The sequence below is a fragment of the Odocoileus virginianus genome, chromosome 14 (assembly GCF_023699985.2).
Source record: "Odocoileus virginianus isolate 20LAN1187 ecotype Illinois chromosome 14, Ovbor_1.2, whole genome shotgun sequence".
NCBI lineage: Eukaryota > Metazoa > Chordata > Mammalia > Artiodactyla > Cervidae > Odocoileus > Odocoileus virginianus.
This window is the reverse complement of record NC_069687.1, coordinates 27,490,629-27,511,639: the sequence shown is the minus strand read 5'-3', so window position 1 is coordinate 27,511,639 and position 21,011 is coordinate 27,490,629. Positions and strand designations below refer to the sequence as shown.

General features: G+C 38.6%; 1 protein-coding gene across 2 annotated transcripts in view; it reads right to left on the bottom strand.

Moving 5' to 3' along the window:
* Window positions 1-9,632: 9,632 nt before the first annotated feature.
* Window positions 9,633-21,011, bottom strand: part of CDH6 (cadherin 6) — a 136,648-nt gene continuing 125,269 nt past the window's right edge. Inside the window, exons 9-12 of one of the 2 annotated variants that reach the window (XM_070476524.1) lie at window positions 17,898-18,019; window positions 16,736-16,853; window positions 16,353-16,604; window positions 9,633-10,669 (exon numbers count right to left, since the gene is read on the bottom strand). In XM_070476524.1, coding sequence (XP_070332625.1) covers window positions 10,179-10,669; window positions 16,353-16,604; window positions 16,736-16,853; window positions 17,898-18,019 — 983 coding nt within the window. In that variant the 3' untranslated portion in view covers window positions 9,633-10,178. Of the gene's footprint in view, window positions 10,670-16,242; window positions 16,605-16,735; window positions 16,854-17,897; window positions 18,020-21,011 lie in introns of both variants that reach the window. The other variant, XM_070476525.1, reaches the window with a different exon arrangement.

Genomic DNA, 21,011 nt, shown 5'->3' with positions numbered 1-21,011 from the left:
ACGTCCGACTCTTTGGGACCGCATGGGCTGTATGTAGTCCACCAGGCTCCTTTGTTCATGAGATTCTCCAGGCAAGAATACTGGAGTGGGTTGTTATGCCCTCCTTCAAGAGATCTTCCTAACCCAGGGATCGAACCCATGTCTCATGTCTCCTGTATTGGCAGGCAGATTCTTTACCACTAGCACCTCCCGGGGAGCCCATTGGGGTGGGTACTTGGATCTAATGGATGCTTCTGGCTAGAGCAAGTCTCCTTTGTTCCTCTAAACTCATGAAATCTGAATTGCAACAGGAAGTCCTAATTCTTTTCCTTCTCTCCCAGCTCTTGAAGGACATGGCTACCCTATAGAAGGTTAACCACAATTTCATTGTGTGAATTATCAGTGTTGTAAAGATGATTATTATATAAACAACTAGAGCTTTGGCGGCCTTGGGTGGAATTTATATTTAATGGGACAATTGTTCTTTGGAAACACTGACCCAGTGGTGTTTTATGGTAGGAATCAATTGAGTAAGTGGGTCAGCAGGAAGAATTTTGCTTTTCAAGTTCTTCTTTCCTTTGTGGAGCATTGGGTTGATGTTATAGAGAGGAATGTCTCTAAGTTTGAAGTGATCAGTGGATTCCAACCTCATCTGAATTTATATAAAGGAAAAATGAAGCCTTTTCTTTTCTTCCAGTAAGTATTTATCTCAAATGGATGGGATTGGGCTATCCATAAAAAGGAGGAAATGGGTGATTCAGTGGTGTGATTGCAGAGCCTGAGTTTATAAAGAATTAAGTTTAATTCTAATTCCTGTGATGCGACCTAAGGACAAATAGCCCCACTTTGTTGTGAAATGGGGATGATACAGCCTAGCGTACAGGGCTTTTGTGAGAATTATATTAAGTCATATATATAGTAGTTATTTCTAAAGTGTTACATAAAAGTAAGGCAGTATTATCAGGCAGCTAAGCAAACTTAAAAGCTTTAATAAAACCTATCCTTTACTGACTATAAGAAGACATTTTCTTACCAATGTGCAAACAAGACATTCACTGTTAAAAGTTAAGTTTTTGAGACTAAATGGTTCAGGAAGCAATAAAGATGATCTAATATGTCAAGGGAGTCATTTTGAAAAAGAAATAAGTATTTTATAGACAGAAGTAGGAGACAATCTACTTCTTTTAAAGAACCCATATCTATTCATAGCATATTTAGAAAAGTATTGAATTCAGGAATATTAGACCCAGAAAAGTGATCTAAAGAATCAGGGTGTCATTCCATGCAAAACGTTTAGTCAAGCAAACCAAGCTTAATAATGGGAGATTAAATCATGGCAGTCCTTGAAGGAAGGGTGTGCACAGAGCAGGGTGTGTGTCTTTTTTATTCCTGTGTTCCTATCACCTTGATCAATTCTGGCCCGCTGTGTGTGAGTGTTTGTGTCTTAGTTGCTCAGTTGTGTCTTACTCTTTGCGACATCATGGGTTGTAGATTTCCAGACTCCCCTGACCCTGGGATTCTCCAGGCAAGAATACTGGAGTGAGTAGCCACTTCCTTCTCCAGGGATCTTTCCAACCCAGGGATCAAACCGAGGTCTCCTACATTGCAGGCAGATTCTTTACCATCTGACCCACCAGAGAAGCCTGCCTGGCCTCATTGTAGATTCTCAAATAATTTTTGCAGAATGAATGTAAAGACTCATGAGTATCACTATATAGGCTTCCTAGGTGGTGCAGTTGGTAAAGAATCCACCTGCCAATTCAGGAGACGTGGGTTCGATTGCTGGGTTGGGAAGATCCCCTGAAGGAAATGGCTACCCACTCCAGTATTCTTGCCTGAAAAATCCCATGGACAGAGGAGTCTGGCAGGGTATAGTCCATGCGGTTGCAAAAGAGTTGGACATGACTGAGCATGCACACACAGTATCACTATAGGGAGATGCATCAATAAGGCTGAAATTAACATCTGAATTGTTGAAAAAGATACATGCTTGTTGGATCAGATTTATGAAATAAAGATGTGAGCTAACTACAATGGCAAGCTGAGCCCTTTCGGCTTCCTTAATTATTCTGAATTTTTTACAACTTCAAGGCCAGAAAGCTCTTCCTAAATGCTAGTGGTGAGTAGTTAATGAAACTTAGAACTATAACAAATAAAGCAAGTCTTTTACTAGAGAGCTTAATTTCTAAGGTTTGTGATAGCAAATAGGTCAACATTGTTCTATTGTTGATAGTTGCTGGGGCATTTCTGTTAGAGATGCTTAAGGCTAGAAATCCATGAGTCAATTCATTAGCAATGCCTACCACGGGTAGGCTCAAGGATCACAGACAAACACCTCTTACAATGTTTTTCAACTTGAAGGTTGAATTTAAAAATGATTTAGTTCTCTGACTAGGGATTGAACCATAACAGTGAAAGCACTGAGTCCTAACCACTGGATTGCCAAATAATTCCCTATAAATGACTTCCTACCTGCTTTTCTGATAACACACTCAAGATTATTATGGATATGACTGAGGATGAAACTGATGTGATGGATATGAACTTGGGCAAACTCCAGGAGATGGTGAGGGACAGGGAAGCCTGGTGTGCTGTGATCCATGGTGTCTGGAAGAGTCGGACATGACTTCACAACTGAATAACAACATAATTGGGGCAGAGAATGGGAAAGATATCACAAGCTTGACAGAGACTGACTTTAAATGTGGCAGATACATGTAAATGTGCTGACCAGATTCACATGTGCTCATCTTTCTACATCTCCCAGCCTCTGTCCAGTGAGTCTGGGGCTATATGATTGAGATGTGAGCAGAAGCAGTCTAGGACAGTAGGTCCCACCCTCAGGAGCAGCTCATACGATCTAGCTTGCTCTCTTCCCCACCACGTTAGACCTTGGAGGCAGCATGCTCCGCAGCCAGAATAAATTACTATAAATATCATTATGGGAAGTAGTTTGCTAAGATGATGGGTTAGGGCTTAGTCCTGCTGAATGTTTGCAGCAATCTGCTTCCTCAGCTGGTTCCTTGAGAAAGCACATTGCCCTTCCTGCCTATGTTACTGTTAGGTCAGGAGATTTTCCTAGATGTTGCAGACTATGCTTGCCTTCGGGTGGCCCAGAGCTGGGGAGGGATGGGTGTGACTTGGCTTTAGTCTACCATGCATGCTACTGTATAGTGTGCATATCCTTCAACAAGTGTATTTCTGATAGCATCATTCCTTTCCATGGTTTTCTGTTTCCCACCAAGTCATCTTTAAACCAAATGTCAGTAAACAAAAATGTAAAGAAACAACAAAAGCCAGCTGCTATGACACTTGTGATCCTCTGTGTTCTAGAGACATGTGAATTTTCCAAACCTAGTTTTCTTCAGGTGGAGAAGAAAATGGCAACCCACTCCAGTATTCTTGCCTAGAGAATCCTATGGACGGAGGAGCCTGGTGGGCTGCTGTCCACAGAGGTCGCACAGAGTCGGACACGACTGCAGCCACTTAGCATGCATGCATGCATTGGAGAAGGAAATGGCAACCCACTCCAGTATTCTTGCCTGGAGAATCCCAGGGACAGAGGAGCCTGGTGGGCTACTGTCTATGGGGTCGCACAGAGTTGGACATGACTGAAGTGACTTAGAAGCAGCAGCATCAGTTTCCTTTAGGAAACCTCAGCTGAGATCAATGACATTGCTTAAACATCCCTCTCTTTTCTTTTTCCTGCTATTCTTTCTGATTTCTTATCTCCCATGATCTCAGTCTCACTAACTCCTAAACCTTCCCCTGACTTCTCTACCTGGGCAGAAAGAGTTTCTCCATCCTATGAAGATTTTCATATATACCTCTCTGAAGATGTCTCCATGTCACCTTCTTGTAGGTACCCTAGTGATGAATTTATGGCAGCCCTTCTTCCTAGACCATGAGCTTCTTGAGAGACAGGAAAAATATATTTGGCTTATTGTTGAATACTCCATAGCACACAGTGGCATGCCTACTGTATATAGAGCAGATGAATGAATACATGGAAGTTTCCTTTGCAAAGCTATGAATTCAGTTCTCCCCATTAAAAAATTATGAAACTGCCTCTGTAGAAATAGGAGGCAGCTTAAAAAAGAACAAGCATGTAAAATATTATACTTCTGAATATGCTAAAAACATTTTATTTACTCATGGTATCAGAATGCTGGAAGGATTTTGTTCTTAGTCCCCTCTGGTGTGGCTCTTGCTGTCTCTTTTTTAAATCAGAAATCTGTAGACAATTGTTTTTATGTGAGTGAAATAAAGGATGAAGATATGGGATGGGCAAAAATATAGAACTGTCTTTTTTATCTAAAGCAATTTCCATGAAGATGAACGAGTTTCTTTGTAATATAGTAATTTTATAAATAATAGTAGAATCTTGATGTCCCAGCAGTAAGAAGTCTGCAGGACTGTGCCAATGATACATGTAGCTGGTTGGGAGAAACTATTGTTTACAAGCTAATTATCATAGAGTAAGTTGGCTTTAGTTAGCTCTCTCGGAGGTTAAAACAGCAGATTTGAAAGGATAAAGTGTGTATCAGTATGTACATTTAAAATATCTCTGATTACAAACAATAGTTTGAGAGAATTGAAAAAAAAAACAAGTTAGAAAAAAAAACCAGTTTATTAAGTAATATCATATAAATAACTTGTTACAAAAATTGATTTGCAAAAGGCATATTTACTCTTTGTGAGAAATCACTTTTTAAATTGCATTCTTTTTAAATTTATACTTCCAAGAAAACAAAGGAAAATAAAAGAAGCCATTTCAAGGAGCATGTATTTGCCATTTGACTACAACGAATGGTCCCGCCACACTGAGCTAAAAAGGTAATTGTCTCAACCCCATTCTCCTAATACAGAAAAGTTTCTCATGTAATCTGTGAAGTTATGAAAAATCTCCCTAGCTGGAAATGTGGATGAAAGCTGAGCAGTGATTTTTTCCACCAGGTGTTCTCGTTGCCAGAGACACGAGCGACACTGAGAAAAACCATATGAACTGAGGACTCCAGGCAGTAAATCTTCGAGGGTGGCATCAGCTTCAATTTATACTTGGGAGTATTTTTAATTAAAAACAATCAATACCAAAAAGCTTTTATTTGGGGGATTTTAAATCACACATCACAGTAGGAAACTGCCAAATTGCCTTAGCTTGGTACTACTGAAGACGCCCGTAGCATTTATTATAAATCCTATTCTTACGCAGTTTACTTTCAAAGCAAGGAAAATAATCACAAAATAGTACAGTGGTTTGAAAGTGCTCCTATGTTTCTCCCGAACAGATCATTTTTACGTTTGCTACACAGTATTCCTCCTGAATGCCTAGTAATTCTATACATATGATTCCTTAATAAACACTAAACTAATAGATCATAGAAAACTAAAAGCTTATAGTAGGTGCCTCTAGACATATTTACATAAATAGTGTAGTCTCGCAAGAAAGACCAAGATCTCATTATAGTGGAATGCTTTTTCCACAACGCTGGGTCCATGCCTCATTTGTCAAATTAACCCCATTTGAGGAGAAATTTGAGTTTGTGGTCCATGGGTTTTTAAAAAAATGGAATTAAGCAACTTGTAAAAGCTCTTTTGAAATTAATCTAATAACCCAGTGGCTCTTCGGCTAAGTGCCTGGTCCTGTCTGAAATACAGTGGGTAATAGGCTTTGTTTCCATTTGACCTCCTTTCGGCACTTTCATCTGCTGGCTCTGTCGGGCAAACGTTCCCCCCAAATTAAAAACTGAAAATGCATCATAAATAAGGTATTACCAAATGGGGAGGAGATTAAAGATTGTCTCAGCAATGCTTAAATTAAATTGATGATGCAGAGACCATAAACTCCTGGCTTTAAAAATGAACTATTTCTTTATTAACTTTTAACAAGTGTGTGAGTCAAGGCATTGTTCTGCGTGTTAAATATGGTCAGAGTCTAATATTTTTTAGTAGAGAATTATCCCTTTAGAAAATTGTTCCATAAAGATGCCAAAGGGATATTAAAAATGCCGCAACCATAAGAATCATTGAACTTTTAAGGAGACCATACTGTAATTTTGTATCCTCTACAAAAGAAAGCTGCTTGTCAGACCTTAGGAAATAGTTCATTTTCCTGAAGACCCACTCACTAACTCTTAATCTTTCCACTCTTATAATCTGATAAAGGAGTCTTGGTTGTAGTGTTAATGTAAACATAGTAGACAGTTTAGAGTTTTAATCTCCTGTCATAATTCAAAAAGATTTCATCTAGATAAAAACAAAAAAGAATAAAATTACACTAAAATGATTCTTTTCGGAGGATAACTTTCAAAATAATGGAGATCATGACTTTCTAGTGTTTTTCCAAAGTAATTACACAGCTTCAACACTAGTGATTATGACAAAATAATTTTTTGGTTAGTTCAGTTCCTGGGGAAAATGAGTTTAGTTGTACCTGCTTTAAATATTTAGTTGGGGCTCAGAAATTAGCTTTCTCTTTCCTTTCAACTGCATCAGTTCAGTTCAGTCACTCAGTCGTGTCCGACTCTTTGACTCTTTTAAATGGTTCTCAAGTATATAAAATTGGGGAACGCCCAATTCGTAGTTTATACATGATTATTGCCAACGAAATAATCATTTCAAGGCAAAGCATTTGATATAAGGTATTGCTCAGCAAATCAAACATCTCAAATCTATGTATTACTTAAATATCTAAATTTAAAAATTACCTAAAATGAAAGTAATGAAAGCATTCTAAAGTTAATTTGGATCTGTAAAATATGGCTGCTTCTAAGGTAGAGATTCAACTTATAAGAGCTCTTGTACAACTTTTTGGGAGCTGAAAATGAATATCAAATAAAAATTTTTATATTGAGTTAGAATTGAATCAGCAGGTTTTATTTCATCTGAAAATGGAGTCAATTTGTATCCAAATTTGTATCAAATTTGTACCAAATCTTTATGCATCTAAACTGTGAAGCTAAGAAAGTTCTTACAAAAGCATACATTTTCTGGGTCCAGATCCCCTCTCTCATGGCTCTACGGAACCCTTTTTGATTCTCCCTCTCATTTTTGATTTAGTTTTTTATTTGGGAATGAATATTTTCCAGGTCTTTCAGAAGAACATGCCATGAAGTGGAGGGGCTTTAAATTTATGCACAATAGATTCATGTTTTTAAAATTTCAGCTTATTATAGGGAATATCTCAGTGATTTGAAGAAACTTTCCCTTATGAATCAGAGGGTGAAAAATAATGTGAGAAGGGCCTCAAAGTCCTTGAAATAACCCACAAAAGCAATCTCCCTATATTTAATGAACTTTAGGTTCTTTGTGATTAAAGCAAATACGAAAACTTTACCTCTCCCCAATCTCCTATATTTCTCATGGCAAATAGCTAATACCAGGACAGAGACAATGTGAAAATTGAACTGAAAACTAATGGTTTCTCCAGTAATCATTCATGTCTGATCTGGATCCTTGACCTGATAGCTTAGTGGAAGGAAGTGCAACCAGCACAGAATGATGAAATTATGGCTCTTATTGTTTCCATAATGTCAGACAGCCTTCATTTTAGGAAGATATCATTCAAATATCCTTGACATTTTTAGGACCCTAGTGCAAAATATTCAGCCCCAGACTCAATTTGTTCTCTTTCTTAGAGATTCACCTCATCATCAGGTTTTGTGGTAAGAGATTTAACAGTTATTTAAATACTTAGTCATATTAACCTGTTCTTGGTATAACTGTTCCATCTTCAGGGTGATATAAGATACCTTCCAATCACACCTCAGAAATCCCACTACAGAACTTCTTACTTTTACTTATATGAAGAGAATGTAAATTTTACTCCTAAACTTTGAAGTTGCTTGCATCAACCCGCAGACATTCCAATTAACGCCAAAAGTTCAAAAAGAAGACTTTTGATGATACTTTTCTTTTTACAGGACTATCTCTCTTGATATAATTTATTATATAACATGAAACATGAGGATAGAGAGCTCTTTTTTACAGTAAGTTGTGTGATTAAGGTGCTGTTCTATTGCTATAAGTAACTAGTTCTTATTAATTAACTTTACTAAGCTATCTTTTTTCAACACTTACCTGTGACTATGATATATACTGATTCTTTACAGTGAAGCCCTCCTGTAGTATTTTGTTTGCATTCTTCTGTGTGTGTGTGTGTCTGTGTGTGTATGAAGAACTAGAAAAGAGAACCTTGTAAGCAAGAAACAGTCCAAGCAGAAAATACTTGTTAGTATACAGGGAAGTCCATCCATTCAGGAAACACAAGGAATAATATGGTTGTAACAATTTTTCATTCTAATTGGGTAGCCCCAAATACTATATTTCTCTTTTTTTAAAGATGTTGTCTTTACTTCCTGGGTAATACATCTATTTAAAACTTAACGAAACAACAGTGTGTTTTCAAATAGAAAATATGTGTTGATATGACATTATCCTCAAATGGAAATGGCACTAAGATTACCTGCAGAAAATGAAATTAATTGAAAATAAATCCCTAAGACTACTAATTGAAGTCAGCATATTCTTAAGTACATATTATATACATACAGAACCTGTTTTTGTTTTTTTCTTTAAGTTTTCAAAACAAGGATGTTTTCATTACAGTACTTTGGAAATTTCTGATGACTACACAATGTAAGATTCTAATGACAAAAATCATTAGAACAGCATATGAAATAAATGATTTGAACCTGCCAAAAGGATTAGTTCAGTTCAGTTGGGTCCTCTGGATAATAACTACGACGCTAATTGCATAATTAGAGAAATAATGGATTTGATGGATTGTACATTACTTTTCTGTTTGTAGTTTGAGACCATTACTTTATCATTAGTTCAAAGACAAGGATGGCAGTGTTGCCATGGAAACAAAGCTAAAAACAATGAAAAAATTTTAATGCTTTTGAAAGTCAGCTATCATTTTAATTACAATCTTAAATACCCTTGTAGGGAATCCAAGTTTTCCCTTTGTGAGCGTCTTCCAAACATATAATATGTAGGTTTTCACCATGATTTCAATACTCATCTATATCACATTATATAAATATATGGATATTTTCGAATGTGAAGGACAGGGTGTCAAGTTCAAGTGTGACTGGCTCTTACCTCCCCATTTAACTCTGAGAGGGATCTGAGTTTTACTTAATCTACTTTTACTAATGCAACTTAATTGTGTAAGAAGTATCTGAAGCATATGAGTTATTGTACTTCACGCTGCTACTTTCAAGTATATTAGAATAATACTGACAACTACAGACAAGGAGTTAAACTTTGCCTCAGAAAAGTTCCTTCAAGAACTTCTTAAACGATTAGACTTATTTGTAATTAGCCTACTGATGGCTGAAATAATTCCAAGTGATCCATGATATATTTGGTGGCCCAAACTTTAAAATATGCTGAATATTTCCTTTGTTAACATCTATTAGCTATTTTTCCTTTCCCTTTATATGATGCAACAGCAAACTTTTGCATGTCTTATGAACCAGTGGCAAGGAATGAGGTCGTATTAAGATTTTTTTTTGGTTGTTCTTTTTGAACATTACCATTTAATTGGCATCATTTCCTAAAGAGGAAGGAGAATTTCAAAACACCGGTGGATCTGATGTTTTGAATAGTCATTGGTGCCGGAAAAAGATTATGAAGGACAAACAGGATGGGCAAATATCATTTTAAATTCTTTGTGACAGAAATACACACCCATATATAGTTCATCATCTCCTTGTGAGCTGATACACCAGGAACAGTGGTTCCTCCCTCATTTCTTTTACTAAAACTGTATTTTTTTTAATCATTAAAGCACAATCCCTCATCCCATTAGCGTGTGAAATGTACAGAGCAGTCAGCTGACCTTGAGTCAGTGCAATGCAGTAAGAGACCAGGCCAGTGGCATTGAGCTGTTTCAGACTTGCCCTAAGATTACAGGGGAAAAGATGACGACCCATCCTCTCCTGCAGCCCAGCGCCTGTTGGGCAGACACGGTTAACAGGATGCACTAAAAAATAAACATTTGCCTCTTAGAAGGTCATAAAAGTGTACTAGAAAAAAGTCTCTACTGTTGGATCCACACGGACTGCAGCCATTTACTTTTGGAACGGATAGAACAGAGGACCCTTCACGGAGCAGTGGATAAATAGAAAGAAATAGCCACTTCACATCTTTCAGTGTCGTATTGAAAAATGAAAAAAAGGCAACACATCACATTAGGAGTCCTTGTCACTGTCCACCCCTCCGTACATATCCGCGAGCTTTTTGAACCGAGGCCCCCAGTCACTAAGGTAATCGTAGTCTTGGTCTCCATCCGTGGTCACCGACTCGAGCGAGCTGAGCGAATCGGCCACCGAGCCGGCGCCCTCGTAGGCGTACGTGGCCAGGGAGTCGTAGGGCGGGGCGGTGGGGTCCGTGTCATTCTCCTTTAACCTTTGGTTAATGAAGTCGCGGACGTCGGTGTTATCACGGGCTGCTGGAGTCCGTCGGGGTAGGAAAAGGGCCTCGGGCACAATGTCCCTGCGCAGTTTGCTGTCCTCTATGGCTTCGGGATTTCTCAGGGTGCCGATATCAAAGGCCTGCGTGTCCTCCTCTCCGCCTCCTTCGTCGTTGTAACTGACAATGTTGTCTCTGATGTCCTCTTTGGAAATGATCAAAGGTTCTTTTTTCCGCTGCCGCCTGAGAGCTGCGAACAACACCACTGTCACTGGAAGCAGAAACAAAACAGCAAGGGAAGGGAAAGTTAATGTGCCGCCCAATTAACATCAGGAAGAAACACAAAGTGAAGTTTTCAAAGTTCTCCACGAAACTATTCTTGCTTAAGGTTGCACTCGCCTCCGCACATGATCAAATCGGGGCCCTCCCCCACCCCCTCAACGGAGTAACTATATAATATTTGAAAGAAAGTTTTTAAGAATTTAACTAGAGGATAAAACACCTTCATGTTTTGTCAGTAGTTCCTTTTTGCTTTGAAATGGCAGATTAGTTTCAAGGTAACGGAAAAAAAATAATAATAAAAAGGAGCTCAGCCGCAGTGAGAGTACTGCAAAAAGAGCGAAAATTATGCTGAACACCTGAAATGCTCTGAAACTGCTCATAAGCACAAGGCTGGCACCTTCGGGGATGTGTTGAAGGGTTTGCATAACTCCACTTCTAAAATAACTTTTGCACTGATGCCTTCTTTTTTTCTTCCCCGAGAAAAGTGTAAAGTTCGTTTAAAGCACAAAGAAGAGATGTGAATGTTTGCATACCTTTCTTACATATAAGTACAGATAATACCTGGAAAGACCCAGATACAATTCAGAAAGCCATTTTGAACTTAGATCAGCCAGTTTCAAGGGAACAGGTGCCAGATTATTTGTGCTTAGGCTAAACAAAACAAACATATTTCTGTGGGAACTTAAAACAGAAAATCTTTCAGAGTTTCATGTTCTGTAAGTTTGTTGACTGGAATGTTTGTTCTTTTGATTTTTCCTAATTCAAATTAGAGGCAAAGCAAGAACTGTATTTAAATAGCTCCTGATGCTTCTTCACAGCTGGTTGGGTAGAACACAGCTGGCTACCTGTAAAGAGACACATCTACGAATGAACATATGGATGAGAATGTAAAAACATAGTGACAGCTTAGAGAGAAAACGGTCATCTGGGGCAGAAAATGCATTGTTAACCTGGGTTTGTCCAGGGGAGATTAGTACCAGTAATATCTCTTTACTCTTTCACCCATAACATGGCCCAGTTTTTATGAGCCATGAAAACTGAATTATCACAATAACAATTACAGAATAATGGCCTTTGGTAGATATGGATAGCTACCTATATAATAATGGATATATGCACACCCAGGTGTCTATATATTTAACATTTCAGATGTTAATGATATTAATAATTGGTTACCTGTTGAGACAGTTCTATGTGCCAAGCACTGTGCTAAGTGCTTTACATAGGGAATCTAATTGAATTGTCATAATAGGCTTGACAAAATAGATACCACCATTATAACTCCATTTTACATAAGAGGAAGTTGTGGTTTAGAGATGTGATGTGTGCAAATAATTGAAATCCAGGTCAGACATACTAAAAAGCTTGTGCACTTAATGACCATGCTTTGAAGCATGCTTGGATTATAGACTATTTCACAAGGATATGCAGTTCTGCTGTTTTCAAGCATGTGGTTGTATAAATGCAAACATTCTCTTTTGCTGCCAGAGAGTATCCTGGTGCCTCATGTATCCCTTTCATTCATGGTACATATTTTTTGTTTATTCAAGAAGTATTTATTTATTGCCAACTCTGTGCTAGGTAGAGTTCTAGGCAGTATTAATGAAAAAAATTGATCAAGAGTCTTGTCTGGATAAGGTAGGCAGAGGTGGTGGTGGTGGTGGTGGTGGTGGATGGATGGAGACAGAAAAAAACAATGTGTATAATAAATAAGGAAATTATTAGAAGATGATAAGTGCAATATAAATAAGAAAAAGTAAGGCAGAGTAAGGAGGATGGGAAGGACTTCTGTATATGTTTGAGGGGCTGCATATATTTTTGTGTGTGTATGGGGGGAGAGTGCATCATTAAGGAAGTAACGTTTGAGCAAATAGATGAGCAGTTATCCAGGGTGCTATCTGGAGGAGAGGCAGAGCTAGGAGCAAGGCCATGGCGTGGGGTGTGTTTGAAGAGTGTGAGGTGTAGGGTCGGTGGAGAGAGAGGAGGAGGAAGGGCCATGACATGTGGGGCTGTGGATGTGCCATATGCCTCTGCTTTACCCTGGGGTCCAGGTGGTTGGAAAACTGCAGGGTTTTGGGTGGAAAGATGCTCTTAATATACCTTTTTGTAAAAAAATTTTTATTTGGTTATGCCAGGCCTTAGTTGCAGCATGCAGGATCTTCAGTCTTCATTGTGGCATGGGGTATCTTTAGTTGCAGAATCTTTACTTGTGCCTTGCAAACTCTTAGTTGTGGCATGTGGGGTCTAGTTCCCTGACCAGGGATTGAATCCTGGGTTCCCTGCATTGGGAGCATGGAGTCTTAGCCACTAGACCACCAAGGAAGTCCCTTGTGTCCAAGGAGATCTGTGAAAGTGAAAGTTGCTCAGTTGTGTTCAACTCTTTGCGACCCCATGGACCATATAGTCCATGGAATTCTCCAGGCCAGAATACTGGCGTGGGTAGCCTTTTCCTTCTCCAGAGACTCTTCCCAACCCAGGGATTGAACCCAGGTCTCCTGCATTGCAGGTGGATTCTTTACCAGCTGAGCTACAAGGGAAGCCCAAGAACACTGGAGTGGGTAGCCGATCCCTTCTCCAGCGGATCTTCCAACCCAGGAATTGAATCGGGATTTCCTGCATTGCAGGCAGATTCTTTACCAGCTGAGCTATGGGGAAGCCCCTTAATCTACCTTTTATGCTAGTTTCCAGTGTGACACAGATTTGCAAAACAGAGGGCTGTAAGTAAGGCCAGTCTTTAGGATAGAGAATAGAATCAAGCTAAATGTCTCTCAGAGAAATAAATGCTGACGGACACAGGTTCATTCCATCATTTAAGGCAAGATAGCAGGCATTTATCACTTCCTAGTTCTTCCCCAGCTTAAGTTACCTGTATCTTGTCTTTTAGTCCTATGCACACCTGAAAGCGCAATTGTCTAGAAGACAGAGGGCATGTTCAGTAATTCAAAGGCATTTGTGCACTGCCTAATTCTCCTACTGCTACAATTGCCTGTCTTTTCTTACTGGCCCAATGTACATCTAACAGAATTCCTTGAGAGCATAATCATCTAAAAGGAAGGTCCTTTTTTCAAAGCTAACTTTTATAAGTTGAAAGTGTGAGTTCTAGCACTTGGAATAAAAACACTCTGAGAAAGTAATATACTGTCTTCCCAGTAACTGACCCTTTCCTTTTCTCTACCCCCTTGAGGCCAGAGGACCACAGTAAAATTTTGGGGCTGGAGTACTTGGACCAATTTGCGTTCAAATCCCATCATAGAACTAGAAGGTAGCCAGGTATCTAAGATGAGCAGATCTAGATTCAATTAAACAATCTGACCTTTCTAAGTCAGTTTTTTTCTCTGTAAAAGAGAAGCAATAACACAGTGCCCAATGTGAAAGTTAATGCCAACTTGAAAGCACCAAAGAGGCATAAGATGTAGTAGTTGTTTTTACTGTTGCTTTATTGACAAAAACAACAGATGCCACACGATCCACTTTCTTGACGGCAGATTTCCTCCTATGTCAACGCCACTTTCTTCCTCTTACAGACTCCCAGATTTGTTCAATCATCTTATTTTTAGTTCAAGCTCTCTTTCAGCGTGGAAGTTGCACTGCATTCTGTAAGCTTGTAAAGAAAGTAGGGTACAGTGTGGAAGCACCAGAGCTTGGGGGGCAAAAACCTGGGTTTGGAACTTTGTTCTATCACCTGTTAGCTGTGTGACTTGGCTTCACATCCTGGAACCTCAGCTTTCATATGTAAGATGCAGATAAATATAGACCAGATAGTTCTGAGGATTAAGTGAGAAAAACATTTGTAAAGACTCCCGTCCCGTATCTAGCCCATGATGTGAGTCTAATAAAGGTTAAATCCCATTTTCTCCTTTTTAATTAGGTACAGAATTACAAAGGTACTAGACAAGACGTGGGAAACACAGAGGCAAATTAGGAGTAATGAGGAGACGGCAAATTCACTGGAGGAGGGAGATGAAAAGGGAGGTCATAGGGAGCTGGTGAGAAGGAAAATAAGAGGGTGGAGAAAGTGGGTAGATAATGAGAGAAGGGAAGTATGACCTCTGTGAGATGAAGACTGGCTCTTTCTCCATAGACCAGGGATCCATGGAATTCTATTTGATACAGTATCCAGACTAGCCCTCCTAAAAATACCCACTTTTACCAGGGGGGATGATGGGGGTAAGGGATAGTTAGGGAGTTTGAGATCGACATGTACACACTGGTATATTTAAAATGGATAACCAATAAGGACCTGTATAACACAGGGAACTCTGCTCAAGGTTATGTGGCAGCCTGGATGGGAGGGGATTTTGAGGGAGAATGGGTATGTGTATAGCTAAGTCCCTTTGCTATTCCCCTGAAACTATCACAACATTGTTCATCAGTTATACCCCAACACAAAATAAAAAATAAAAATAAAAAGTTAAAATAAATGAATAAAAAAACCCTCTTTTTCTTTTAAACCAAAAAAGAATATTTGTATCTTTCTCTTGGAAAACAATATTTACAGACTCACACCATTAGAACACTGTTTTGTCTTTGCGTACTGTCAGTTTTTATTTATTCTCATATCTTAAAATACTTCCTCCAACTCTTAGTTGACGAAGAGAATCACAGTTCTGTAGCCAGGTTTCAAGGCTCTGTGATAATTAGCAGAGTCAACCTGGGATATGAAACTCTTGAGAAGGGATCCCTAGGCTTTCTCTTCTTGGAGAAATGGAAGTCTTCCTTCCCTCTTCTCAAAGTCACTACACTGTCATTTAAAAAAAAAAAATGACTCCCTGGTCTGTCTCTGTGAAATCCAGGTTAACTCTGAGTTTCTTTCCCCCCCATGATGTATAGGCAAGTTTTACAAATTTTAACTTTTATTTTTTGAAGGGGTGTAATAGCTAATATTTGATCTGTTACTTCATAACAATCAAGGGACTTTTGAGCATTCCAAGCTCAACTTGTGTGCTTAATTAGTTGGTTGGGAATAAAAATTTTTCCTTCAAATCATTGTTAGATGTTTGATTACATTCATTTCTTTTAGACCCCAGATTTATTTCCTTACTCACAGAAGTTATTTATTGACAGTCTGAGAAATAATAGACATTGTGTATATGGTAGTCAGAAAGCAATGCTAAGAAGATAGTTATTCAAGTGGGTAGATCCAAGTAAGTTTGCTGAGTTCAAGAAAATTCACCACTATTTATTTTCCTGTATGAGAGAAAAAAAGTCATTGCATTTCTTTTTCCAGTTTCTCATTGGTCTTTAGACTTTACCTCGATGGAAATGGGCTTCATCATATACACTCCACGCCCAACAACTTTTGTTCTTTGAAAACTGAATGTTCGCCACGTTAAATATTAAAAAACAAATGAAATGGAAAGGGCATATTTATATATTGCCCTCAAATCCCCCTGCAACTCATTCCCAGCCTGATAGACAAGAGATCTTTTGGTGGAACGACTGCCTCAGCGGGGAAAGACATGGGCAAGTTTCACAACTGTTCATTCTCCAAATCCACTTTTCAAGCAAAAACTAGTTCATGGGTGAACACACACAAGATTCCCAGCACATAACTCTACTCACCTAGATCAGGCTGTATGCCTTAATGGGGGAGGCGGATAAATCTAGAGAGCCACAGTAACAGTGTGTGCCCCTCAGCATGGGGAGATAGGATGCAGGGAGAAGCAGTTTACCTAGTAGGGTCACGATGCACAGTAGGATGGCAATCAGGGCCCCCGTGCTCAGTCCCGTGGGGTGGACGAGGGCCTCCGCATGGCAGGACTGCATGTTCCCTTGGTGGTCACATGCACAGACCCGGACAGTCACTGTCCCAGTGCTGCTTTGGACTGGGTAGTCGTTGTCTGATATGACCACAGGCAGGAGATAGATGCTCATTTCGTGTCTGTTATAGCCATTTTTCCGAGTAAAGATTCCCGCCGTGTTGTCTGGAACCGGAAAGCAAAGTGGTGAATGGAAGTGGAAATCATGTTAAGTATGGGATCAATTCTGATGAGACTAGATAGATATAGATACAGACATAAACGTATAGACAGACAGGCAGCTTGGGCTCATTTACCTTTGTTGTCTTGAATGGTAAAGTTTGAGCCACTGGCTGCTTCGGGGGCCAAAGAGAACGAGAATTGGTGCCCGCTGTAAGGGTCATCCTTGTCAACGGCGCGTAGGGTCTGAATCAACTAAAATCAAAACCATAAAGCTGTTATCAAGTTTTACTAACTCAACAGAGTTTCTTACAGCTTTGCAGCAAATTGCTAATTCAATGATATCTAATTTTAATTTTAAAATGATAGCCTCTAGAAAACTTACAATGAATCCACCCTATGCAGGGAACTGATTGGCTGGAAATAGAGCAAGGGACAGCCCTACAACAGTATTTTTTGCAGCAAATCTAAATTCTTCTGTTGAAACCAGTAGTACCCTCTTCCTTGTGACAACCAGAAATGTCACCAGATATTGCCAAATGTCCCTGGTGGAGGGGGGGCAGGAGGGTGCAGGGCAAAATCACCTGGGTTGAGAAACATAGCCCTAGAGTGATAACAAGCTTAAAATATCACAGCGATTTATGACAACATTGCAACTTAAGTAAAGGGAGGCACTCTTTGGACAGCTTGCTTAGAAATGCAAGCTTGGCATATACAACTTGCTAAAGAGCTAGTTTGAGTATAAAACCCACAACTTTGGAGTCCCATTTTAACATGTATTTTAACAGTGCACTTCTATTTTGACAAACTAACATAATTTTTATGTCACTGGCAGAAAAGACTGATTTCAGGTGGGGACAAATGTGTAAAACAGTAAAACATTCATGAATTTGTATTACTTGTACAGATGGGCAATGTAAATAAGTGAAACGATGAATTATAGGCAATTGTAAAATATGTTCTAGCTAGTACTTTTCAGTATATATGGTAATTAAAAATATCTTCTCACCAATAAAGATTTTTCCAATAAAGCAGTGACTGATATATTTTCATGAAAACTTAAGACTAATTTGGGATCAGCATCAGTCTGTGAGACTAACGAACTTCCTGTTTTTTTAAAAACTGTTTGTTCTCTTATGCAAGTTAAACATTCATCATGGTTCTTATTTATAGTATTAATTTTGTTGGCATTTATTTCATAGATAATTCAAAACTTGCCCTCAGCTCTGTGTATCATCTGAATTATTAGAAGATCTAAATTTGTCTGAGTTAATTAATTTGCTTTCTTATGAAACTCACCTGATCTGCTTTTGCTTTTTCACAGACAAAGGTTTCATAGAATTCAGCAAATTCTGGGGGGTTGTCATTGACATCTAGGACTTTAATATATAGAGGTACTCGGCTGCTCTGCTTTGGATTATCTGCAAAATGCCCAAAAGAAAAGAACAGGCATTTATATGTGAATGGGTGATCCCCTTTAGATGATGGTTACTCACTCCTTTTTCCTTCATACATAGTTTCCCCAAGGCTCCTATGAGTACCACAGGGCATTATGTGTCATCATAGTCACAAAAAAGTAGAATTCAATTCTTTGGTACTTATGGACTAGGATACACCTGAAGGAAATATATAGGGGGCAAAGCTACATTTATGTACAGGCTGTGTGTGCTATGCTTAGTCACTTAGTTGTATATGACCCTCTGTGAGCCCATGGACAGAGGAGCCTGGTGGGCTCCAGTCCATGGGGATTCTCCAGGCAAGAGTATTGGAGCGGGTTATCATGCCTTCCTCCAGGGGATCTTCCCATCCCAGGGATTGAACTCAGATCTCCCACATTGCATGTGAGATCTGAGCCCCCAGGCAAACCCCAAAATACTGGAGTGGGTAGCCTATACCTTCTCCAGGGGATCTTCCCAACCCAGGAATCAAACTGGATTCTCCTACATTGCAGGCAGTTTCTTTATCAGTTGGGCTACCAGGGAAGCCCATACAGTGCAACCATATAATAAATCCCAGGTTAACAGAAAATAAAGAAGAGCTATCCAGAAAAGGAATTTTAGAGGCAAATTTTAAAGGAAGCCAGGGAAGTAGGCTTTTCTGTGGACAGAAGGAAAAAAGAATGGGACAGTAATGATTGTGAATGGTCTTAGTTTTTTAGCTTCAGAGCTAGACATTGTGCTAAGCACGTTGTTATATTATTTTATTTAATCCTTATAAACTTCTGAGATAGATATAATTATTGCCCCCATATTATAGTTGAGGAAACTCATTATATTATAGATGAGGCATGGAGGAGTTAGGTAATTTGTCCACACTCACAGAGAAATTAATAGTAAAGAGTGGATCCTAGATTCAAACTTGGGTCTGTCTGACCACAAAACTGAGGCTGTTCATCTCATAATGAAAGAGCCTAATCAGTGTTTGAAGACCTGTGGTAAATGGAGTGTTTTGGCTGTCATTTCTGATAATCTCCTGGGAAGTATGGAAGATAGATTCCTGTTCTAAGAATCAGGGGCTGGAGTCTCTCACCTCAGGTCTCTTCATTCATTCACTCATATGTCTATTTGTTCTCATCATAAATATTTAGTGAGCATCTAATACTAACTTGTGCCAGCCACTATTTGGGGTGCTGGGACACATTGGGACCATAACAAAGATCCTGCTTCCCGGAGCTTTGTTCTAAAGGAGGAAGGCAAACTGTAAACACATAAATATATAATGTGCCAGATGGCAAATGCTATGGAGAAATTAAACAGGTAAAACGGACTGGAGAGAGACAGAGATGCAGCTTTGTGTGGGATGACGAGGACTGGCTTCTCTGATGAGATGTCATTTGCATAGAGACATGAATGAAGAGATGGATTAAGCCATGTGAGTGTTTCTGGCTCTCGAGGTCAAGGAAATGGCAAGTACAGTGGCCTGGAGTGAGAGAGATGGCTTAATACAAGCTCTTGACTCTTGGCATAAAAGGTATTGAAAAAGTTTGGACAATAAGATTCTTAGCTTCCTTTGCATCTAAAATTTTGCTCACATTTATTCTTCCAAAGTCAAAGATTCAAAGGTGAGTTTTAAAAGGTCTTTATCACTAGGACTTTCAAATATATCATAGGAACAGTAAATGTTAAAAACAAATTTTTAGGTGCAAAGCTTAAAACATACTTAAGATGACTAACTCAGTAAAAAAATAAAATTTCATGTTATAAAAATTATCCTTTTCAAGTGGTAAATAATTGTGTAATTTTAATGCTCTAAGTATGCTCTGTCATTGGTATCCACAGTAGTCCCTCCACATAAATCTTGATCAAATTCTTACCTAGCAAATATATAATGAGAAATTCTTACCACTACACAAAAGCAGTGTTTCATTTTGTCCATATTGGTTATTTATTATTCTACTCAATATCGTTCAGCCACTTCAAATCTCATGAGTTATACTGACAAAGAGTATTATTGTATTGAACCATTTGATATGGACAATTTTACACTAGATACCTGTGCTAAAATCATTTGAACTTCTAAAATAAAAAACTAAAAAATGAGCTATAACTTAGAAGACTATTTTTAAACATTTAAATGCTATTTAAAAAATCCTCTTTCTTTCATTTACTTAAGTCTACACATTGTGTTTATATTACACAGGTTTCACTGTGTATAGTTATTTTATTTGAAGTATTCCTTTGGCAGTGTTTTTCTTTGCCTTACATTTAATGGAGACTATGATAAAATTCATTCTAAATACTCTATGGATTACTTGGTGGTTAGTATCGCTCACTTTGGTGTTCCATGGAAAAGTCAAAATTTATATCTCTTAATTCTGTAACAGGGCTTCCCTGATAGCTCAGCTGGTAAAGACTCCACCTGCAATTCAGGAGATCCTGGTTTGATTCCTGGGTTGGGAAGATCCCCTGGAGAAGGGAAAGGGTAACCACTCCAGTATTTGGGCCTGGAGAATTCCATGGACAGTATAGTCCATGGGGTCACAAAGAGTCAGACACAACTGAGCAACTCAAAAAAAAAAAAAAAAATTCTGTAACAATTTTGAGACAGGCATTCTACAGAAAGCTAAAGGGCGAACAGCCAAAAGATTTCTATACTGAATCCTCCTTGTTAAACAAATATTAATAAATATTGTGTTGGATATATGTTAATTGATAAAGTGCAATGAAAGCTTATATATAGCAATTCTTTTTAAAAATGCACATAGTGAGAGCTGACAGAAGGTTAACAAATATTTGTTGTCTAAATTCATCATTTTCTTTCTTCTCATATAATTATGTTGCTAAAATAATACTGGTTATGTTGCTGAAATTAAAAGAACGATTTCTAAGCAATGCCTACATTGGGTTATACTTGATTCCCATTCCCCCACTACTGCCACACACATACAATGTCTAACTGGGAGCCCATTTCTTT